Below are 8,886 nucleotides of genomic sequence, written 5' to 3' on the forward strand. Positions count from 1 at the left end.
TGTAAGACCAGGACAGGGTCGAATTATAATCACACGTTTAATAAATTGCTATTTTACACAGTACAGTACACACTATATGGCAATAAATGCTTCCCGTATTTGCGCAGAAAGAACACTATATTTGTCAGTCTACTTGGCTGCTCTGGGAGGGCAGATCACCACTCCCTCAGTCAGCTCTAAGCAGCTGATAAACCTTGAAAACAAATGTAAACTTTGTCTTGTGTTTTCTGAATTTTTCCCCATAAAACCTCTCTTTAACAGTATTTTTTAAGGAGATTAGTAATACACTTTTGACACCTCTATTTTTTCCACTTCTAACATTATAAAGGGGATATATTAGAGTGACTTTGGGTTGTAATTTAAATGCCTGAAAGATGAGACTGCTGGCTTTCTTCACATAAGATAAGGTTCTTACTGCGCTTCCTATCCTCGTGTTTTGGTTCTCCCTCCCACGTATTGCTGGGAAAGGGCCCCCACATCTCGGTTAAACGAGCTGCAGGTGGAAGAGGGAGTGGACAAACGGCAGCTGCCTCCCATAAAGATGGTGAGTGGAGGAGGGTGAGCAGTTTCTTGCTGGGCTGTAAGCAGCAGCAGCATAGACTTTAGCTTTGAGGGGCTGTAATGGGGGAGGAATAGTTTGGCTTTTTGTGTTTTTTTTTCTTCCCTTCTTTCTCTCTCTCTTTTTTTTTTTTTTTCCCCTCCTTACATCTTTCTTTCTTAAAGGTCAAAATCACTTTGGGAGCTTTGGCCTAAGTAAGTGAGAGGAGGCTGTGAGGTTTTTGGTGCTTCCAAGAGCAGGGCTGGTAGTTCTAAATGGAAACTGGAGAGGGCTCCAGTGTTCCGGAAAGCTTTCTGCAACTCCTTTGGGCCTGAGCTTGGAACAGGTGAGATTTTTTTTTTTCCTTTACCTTCAGAATACTTAAGTTCTGTGAACACTTGAGTAGTTATCTGTGACTGTGTAGTCACTACATCTGTGCCCTCTAATTTCTTATATCTTTGCTTATAAGCTGTGCGTGATTGTGTTTATACTACTTGCATGGGTTGGTAGAGGCTAAACAGTGTATTAATTAACTGAGGAAATACTTAACTGTGGGAGCTCTGTCTTGTGAATTTCATATGGCTCTGGGTAGGGACTTATGCACAAGGATTTGTTGTTGTTGCCTATCACTTAACTTATGTATGGGATATGTTAGCTACTAGTGTTATTAGGTATATTTTAATGCAAAAACCCTAAATGAATGGAATTTTTACTCTGATCTCAAATTCAGTGGTAGCATTCAGAAGTGCTTTATTTATAAAGCAAACTTGATTGCATGAAGCTTTCTATAGCTCTATTTTTATTTTTCTTTTTTTGTCTACTTGAGTCCTCTTGCTCAAACCTAATAAACCAAAAGCTAGTGTTTTTTTTAACTGGTTGGAAAACTACTTACAGGAACATATGCATGTAAGACCACATCAAAGTTACTGGTCTGGTGGCTTTAAAATTTGATATTAGATTAACTTGAAGGAGTAATATTGCAAATAGCATATAAAAGCTTACTTAACAAAGAGCAACTAAAATCTCTGACTCTAGCAGTAATGACTTTGATAGTAATAGTTTTCTATTTTTGATTTGGTAGATAGTAGTTTTCTTCAGAGAAAACCTGATTTCACTGGGTTAGAAGTAAGGCTATGAAGAAGAGTGTCTGCTGAATTCTGACCTCATAAAATCATCAAGTCTTAGAGGTTTTAATGTGGTTAATCCTGATCACGTTTTTTTTTTTTAGTGTTTAAAAAAAAAATGAATACTGCCTCTGCTTCAGAAAGTGGATCATATTCAACAAACCACTCAAGGCCCTTTTTTTATGCACAGCCAACAGCACAACAACCTTTTCCAAGTCCATGGTACCTCAGCCATGCATATAATCCATACTGCATACCTGCACTAGGTAAGGCATATGAGAGCTATCTGGCATCATTCAGCTTAATAAATCACTCCTAGACTGGAGAAGGAGAATGTGTGTGTTAACAAGCTGTTTGAGAGTTTAAGTGAAATTAATGTAATGTTTTAGTTGTCAAAGATTTGATTTATGAAGTGTTAGTTAATCATGGCTCATGTGTGCAGGAAAGCATCCATTTCTGCAGAAAGGAAGCTATGCAAGATAATATCTACTATCCTACAGATACAGAGCTCTAGAATATGTGTAAGAATTAATGTGTTTGTATGAGCTCTGTACATATATGTTATATGTGTATATATAAAGTGAAAAAAGTGTATTAAGTACATTTCGCAAATAGTATACCTATGTTAATTTCCATCTGGAGCTGTGTTATCAAAACTGATACTGTAGTACAGTGGATGAAAGAAGTATGAAAAAAATACAGAAAGCTAAGTGGTGCATGTTCTAGGGAATAAAATCAAGCTCTGATTTAAAGTGTAGCTGTCCAGATAAGCTGTTCCATAACAGGACTCTCCGGGTTTCTGTACAAGATTTGTTTCCAAGTGTTGACAGTTAGTGTCTTACTTGTCAACCTGTCTGATCTTGTAGTAGTCCCTGTGTATGTGAGCAACTGTTAATCAGAATGACTTCTTTCAGAAAGAGTGTATTTCTTTACTCTTTTTTTTCATCCCTATTTCCTAGGTTTCCGCAGTGGGCATCCATATTTTCCGTTTTATTCTGTGGCACTCCATGAGTACCCTGGATTCCTTGTTCCACAGCATCCCGTGCATGCAAGAATCAACAGAAGGTCTTATTTTAATGCTCCCCCATCCTCTCCTATGTTTTATCATGCAACCCGATTTAGACACTATAGTACCCCTGGGAAAAAAACGGAGACAAAAGAAACACAGACTGATCCTAGACAGCCTGAAAACAAGCAAAAAAAGCATCAAGATACCCGTACAGAAACGAAAGGTTGTGATGCAGGAAATATGGCCTGTGTTTCTTCTGGCATAGGTACAGAGACTGAAAGTACTTCAGAGAAGCAAGATTCATCTGGATCTTCCATTGTGGTAGACAGGGAGTTTCATAATAGTCCTTCCAGCTCTACACAGTATAGAAATCTTCCTACTGGAAGCTATGCCTTTGAGAAGGAAGAGGTGAGAATAGAATATGGAAATGGCTCTCCAGCTATTCAACTATGGAAGTCCTTTAAAGAAACTATTCCTTTGTATGATGTGTCAAGTGGTAAACCAGTCCCAGAGAACATAGTGCAGCGTGATTTATTTTCTGTTAGCTCATGTGAAGGGATGATATATGGCCCTCATGAAGGGGAGAAATTGGTGCCAGGAACTTACCTAGATGAGAGAAAAGCTGTTCTCTCTTCAAAACAGGGTGTTGAAACCATGCAAGAAAAAGAGGTCCAAAATAACGAAGTGAAGCTGGATGCTGAAAAGCAGGTGACCACAAGTCAGCGGGCAAAATCTCCTCCAGGCGAAGCCATGGCAGTGCAAATAGCAGAACTGGCAAGATCTGTTAGCATAGATCAGCCAGTGGTAAGACAGGATGTGTTAGTAGCTAAGAAATCTAGCTCTAAAAGATCCACAGGCTCAAAAACTTCTCAAGAAGAGTCCAGTCTTATTCAACAAGCAGGACTACTTCCATCTAGTATGGAGGTAATGAGTGACTTGAGTTTTCAGCAAAAGAAACTGAATCTAAGCCACAGTGCAACCAATGAAAGTCAAACTGATAGAAGTATTTGGTGTGAAGAATCAGTGGAGAAGTATGTTCCCTCTAACAGTTGGCTGGCTTGTCTGGACAATATGGACACAAACTACAACTACGATGTGTGTTTGCCACAAAGAAAACGTCAAAGTGTACTCAGTCTTTCTTCTGATGACATGTCATCTAGAGAGGATGGCTCATCCATTGATAATGCCCCAGTGTCTTATTTTGTACCTGACTATGTGCTTCAGAAAAGCACGTATACTTTCCAGAAAAGTACAGAGGGCTTGGAGAAGGAGAAAATTAAAAGTGGTGGGTCCCTCAATGAAGATGAAGTGGTAGGAAGGGAGCAGATGAACGGTTTGGATGGCCAAGATGTCAAAAACTCAACTATGAAGATTAAAGAGTCTTCCGGTATAGGTAAAAGGCTGGGAGCCCTTCCTAGATCTTCTAGTCGGAAAAAAATCTGTTCTCTCACGAAAAAAGCTGCTAAGAGTTTATCAGAAGTGGAGGACTCAGAAGAATACTCTGCACAGGGAGAAGAGGAGGATGAAGAGGATGAGGATTATGATGAGGATGATGATGTGGATGAAATAGAATATTTCTTTCAAGAAGCTGCTCCGTATGGAATCTTGACGCCAAGTAAAGGAAACCTCTACCGACAAGTTGGCCAGAGGGTGCTTTGGAAACCACCTAAAAACACTATTCCAGCTCACTTAATTAGCTGGCCTGCTCAGGAGAAAATAAAAACGAGGAGCGGGCTTGGTGAAAACATTGTAGTTTACAAGCCAAAGGAGAAAGAACAAGATGAAGCTGTATATAGTGACTACGGGCATTATGGAAGAAAGAGGCCAATGGCAAGAAGAGAAGGGCTTGAACATAAGCGAATGCTACAGAAAGTCTTGGGAGGTAAGCAAGTTGCTGAGGAAAAGGTGCTTGTAAATAGAAAGTGTAAAGAACACGATTATGACTGCAAACTGTAGCTTGAACCAGTAAAAAAAAAAAAATGTTACAGCTTCAGGTTTGGTTTAGCCAGAAATAGTTTGGGATTATTTTTGAGGTAGAAGAGGAGCTTGCTGCAGTTCTCTGCTGTTTGAAGATAGAAAATCATAATGCAATCAGTAGAGAATTCATTAGTAACCTCTTTTGATTTAGTCTAATATATTTTTCTATCTGACTTCAGTGGTAACTTGCTCATTTGGAAAGCTTAAGGTCACTTTAACAATGCTTGTTTACTGTTGCTTGATGATATCTTTGAAATTTGGCATTTAAGTTCATACAGACATCTACACTCTGATCCTAGACCTATGTTAGAGGGAATAAACAGGGTTAAGTTCCTTATAACCTAATGGCCATACACTGGGGAACTTCCTTTTCTGCAGAACGAATGTCAAATGATTAATTTTTTTCATAGCTGCTTGTCTTGCAGTTAGCAACAGAGTGTTGCTATATTTCACAAAATCAGTGTGAAACTGTATTAAACTTGGTCTGGAAAAGAGTATTGCCTTTACTCAAAGCTGAATATTAGTAGAAATTGGGCTCATCTGAAGTGAGAACAAGAAGGATTATTACAGTTCATAACTGGTATTTAGGTACTTCACTAATGTTGCTGTTTAGTGTAGTCTTAAGCTGTGACAGGCACATAAAACAGGATCTACTTCTAGTAAGATGGGTAGTAGTCTTTTTTACCTTTTTTTTTTTTTACAGAATCTAAAGATTTAGTTAAAGCATCCTGTAGTTTTTGTGGTCTCCAGAAAGTTATGTCTTTATTTCTCAGAATCTCAAAATTAGATTCAGTGGCTAGTTTTGCATTTTGGCAAATCCTTTGTCTTGTGGATCAGACAGTATATTAGCATGTGCAAAACTCAGTACTGACATTACATCAACTTTTTTTATTAGGAAGACTGCTAAGGGAAAGCATGGGGATACCACCTGAAGAATTTTGGATTAGAAGCGGTGCTAAACCCAAAGTTATTGGCCGAATACATGGTAGTCTCTCACCCCAAGCCATGAGTAAAGAACAAGGTACACCTTATTTTATGCATGTTTGTTTTAAGGAATATTCAAAAGGATATAATATGAAACACTGTAAACTTGCTGTTCTGGTAAGACTTGAAGATAAAGCCAGTTCTCATTTTTCTGATACTGAAGAAATGGCCTGTCAATCCAGTACATCTCAGGTTCCATATCCTTCTCAAGCTCATACATAGAAAAGGGTGCAATATAGCAACCTTTTTTCAGGGCACCATGGGAAATCATTAAATGTTATGATGTGGCCAGGTAAAGTCCTTATTCATGTGAAGCTTCTGCTCCCATAAACAATGGCTGTTTTAATTCTTCATTCACCTTGATAATGCTTCTCTCAAGTTCATGCTCAGCAGTAACTCCTAATCTTGGTGAGTAAAACATATAGAGGAAGTCATGTGTGATAGCTACATTGGTTAATCTTCAGGAAAAAGTAGGATCGAGCAATAGTTGCCCTGCTGCTGCTAAAGGAAGTCTAAGTGCAAACTATCTGATGTGGTTCAGGAAAAGATGAATAGGTCAAAGTTACTATAACACAGAAAAAGCTATAGTTCTGATGTTCCTCTCCTCCAATTGAATGTTTTCCTTTGCTCTACGTAGACCTTAATTACATCTAGAAACTCAACTAAACGCTTCAAGGGTATTTCTTAGAGTTGTTCCAACAGCACTTACACTAGAAATTACTTAAGAGTATTACTACTCTCCTGGGTCACATGCTTTCAGGTATTGCATGATCAGTCTGTCAAGTAATGGAGTAAGAAAGTTATCTTCAGAACAGACTGACTTGATTCTCTTCCCTTCAGTTCAGTGGTAGCATACATCAGGCTTCCAGCATCAACAGTCTAGTCAACTATTCTTTGGAATGTATTTGGTTGGGTCACTTGAACACCTGTCAATTTATTGTGAATGCTTGAAAAGTGAACTAAAGCAGAATTAGCCATCTCTCACTGGGCTCTTTTCTGGCACATTAATACCTATCCAAATCGTTACCAAAATATAATGCTGTTCAGAATCATGGTTAGTGATTAAATATTGCAGACATACAAGATTTGTTGCTTGACAGATATGTCACTTTTATCTGCTAATGAAATGGGCACAGACTAGTGTATGCAGGGGAGGGAGAAAGAGGAGCCCTAGTGACTGGTGGGGAAAGCTGAGGTTAAATTTGCTTTAACATGACTTAGCAAGATACAACTGGTGTTGTTCCTCTATCTAGGGTGCCCACCTCTGGTTAAACCCAAGAAGAAAAGAATAGGCAAGCCCCCATTAAAACGCAGAGACACAAGATGTGAGGTGGAAGAAGTGGAAGTGTGGGAGATGCCTAAAAGCAGTGTACGCAAAGGTTGGTATATGGCCACAAGCTCCAAAAATGAATCTTGCAAGCATTCAGTCATTACTGAGTGCTTGGTTTGTGAACTGGGAAGATATTGGATTGTGTGGAAATAACAATGTCATGTATGCAATATTAAAAACAAGTTAACTGTTGAACATCAACTCAGCTATGAATACTATCTTAATGCTGACCAGGCTGGGTTCCTTAATCTTGAGGAAAAAAGAGGAACACTACTTTGGTCTAGTTGCTTTTCCAAGTGTTTTACTCTTTTTAATTATTGGGTCCTATTTCACTTCTTGCAGTATATACTTTTCTTAAGCTACAGGCCTGTCTCAGACAAAATACGCAACTAGATGCAACACAAATGCATTTAGATGATTCTTAAGAACTTAAGTTTAAGTAGGAACTTGTTGCTATTTTGGAGGAAGATGGAAGAATAATGGAAGGGTGAATCATGTTTAATATGTTTGATAACAAAGAAGCTTTTGTGCATTTGTGGGAGTATCCAGAAAGATTATAAATTGAAATGCTTCAGTACATACAGGAAGCTACCTAAAAGATCAGACTCCCTTCTGGGAAAACAATTTGGTGTAGTAAAACTACCTTGAATATTCAGTGGGGAAGTACATTAATTAAAGACCCTGTTTTCTCAAAGTAAACGCAGTATTAAACAGGATTACAATTCATGATATTTGCAGTGTCTGAAATATTAAGTTTCACTGAAGTGTCCTGTTAGTCAAAATTGGTGTCAGTTCTGAAGTCTGCATACTTAAACATCAATGTTTAACCTTTAGTTGTTGACACTTTTTGGAAAGAGCACTTAGGAAACTTTCATAGTCCCAAATTAGCTCTTATATATGTCCCAGAAGTAGTTGGTGCTTCTTGGATGCCTTCAACTTATGCCACATTTTGACTGTGCTCTTATAAGCTTGATATGAGACTCTTACCTGTCTGTTATACTAGAGTATTTTGCAGTTCAGCGTCATGCCTGCAGAACATACCCTTCCTGGGAATTTGAGTATATGGTTTTAATTTTAATCCCAATCACCAATGTCTTCTGCAATAAGAAAAGGCAGTCATTGATGTCTAACCTTCCTTTTGAAGTAAATTGACCTATGTTACTTGGAGAGAATGTGCTCCTTAATTATTCTTCTCTTCTCTTTAGGGCGTGGAACAAGAAGGTCCCTCTATAAGAGAAGATAACTGCAAATATTGGGGCAGGAGGGGAAGCAAATGTATCAGAGGTTTGCATAAACATAACTCTATTGTATATTTTGTAAGTTGCTGTGCACTCTTGAAGGGTAAGAACTGCCATACATCTTACAGTGCTGCTATTAAAATGGAATGAAGTATTCAACGCTAAACTGTCACCTTTTGTAACTAACGTCCAGTATTTAAATAATAAATTTAATAGAAGTGCATTTTGAGGCCTGTATTCCATCTATACATGGAAACAAAACCCTTTTGATAGGGATATATGTGCATGTCAGTTATTGCTACCCTGTTAAGCTCTGTAGGATTGTGTCATCTCATCGCATAGTCAGTTTGTCTGATGTGGAAATAGCTGCAAGACTCACTTCTATCACCTGGATTTTTGGCTGGATTTGTTTTTGGAAGCGTAAAGAATGTAGTTAAAGCTTTACCAAGTCAAGCACTGACTTAAAACTTCAAGGCATTTCCTCAGATCTTAGTCTTTAAAGGCATGATTGGAGGACTAAAACTAAAGCACTGAACTGATGTGATGCTTCCCACTGCTTCTCTTCTTTTTCTGTGGATCTCTGTGGAGACCCTTGTGAGCTCCTTATGGAGGCCCTGACCTGGAGAGATGGACTTTGGAGGTGAAACAGGAGTCATCCCTAACAAGTCAGGGAATAGGGCACACCA

At 38.5% G+C, this 8,886-nt stretch overlaps 1 protein-coding gene across 1 annotated transcript; it reads left to right on the top strand.

The window, feature by feature from the left end:
• The first annotated feature begins 389 nt into the window (after window positions 1-389).
• Window positions 390-8,423, top strand: LOC308191021 (uncharacterized protein). The gene is made up of 6 exons (XM_080582974.1): window positions 390-544; window positions 1,767-1,928; window positions 2,622-4,553; window positions 5,544-5,669; window positions 6,886-7,011; window positions 8,168-8,423. The coding sequence occupies exons 2-6, from the start codon at window positions 1,781-1,783 to the stop codon at window positions 8,203-8,205; spliced, it is 2,370 nt and encodes a 789-aa protein (XP_080439100.1). The 5' UTR covers window positions 390-544; window positions 1,767-1,780; the 3' UTR covers window positions 8,206-8,423.
• Window positions 8,424-8,886: the final 463 nt, after the last annotated feature.

This window comes from Anser brachyrhynchus (genome assembly GCF_964034855.1).
Source record: "Anser brachyrhynchus genome assembly, chromosome: 2".
In the NCBI taxonomy this organism is placed as follows: Eukaryota; Metazoa; Chordata; class Aves; order Anseriformes; family Anatidae; genus Anser; species Anser brachyrhynchus.

Coding starts and splice junctions, on each gene's coding strand:
- LOC308191021 (XM_080582974.1), top strand. CDS start 1,781: ATGAATACTGCCTCTGCTTCAGAAAGTGGATCATATTCAACAAACCAC. Junction 5,670..6,885: donor AGCCATGAGTAAAGAACAAG/GTACACCTTATT, acceptor TCCTCTATCTAG/GGTGCCCACCTCTGGTTAAA. Junction 7,012..8,167: donor TAAAAGCAGTGTACGCAAAG/GTTGGTATATGG, acceptor TCTTCTCTTTAG/GGCGTGGAACAAGAAGGTCC.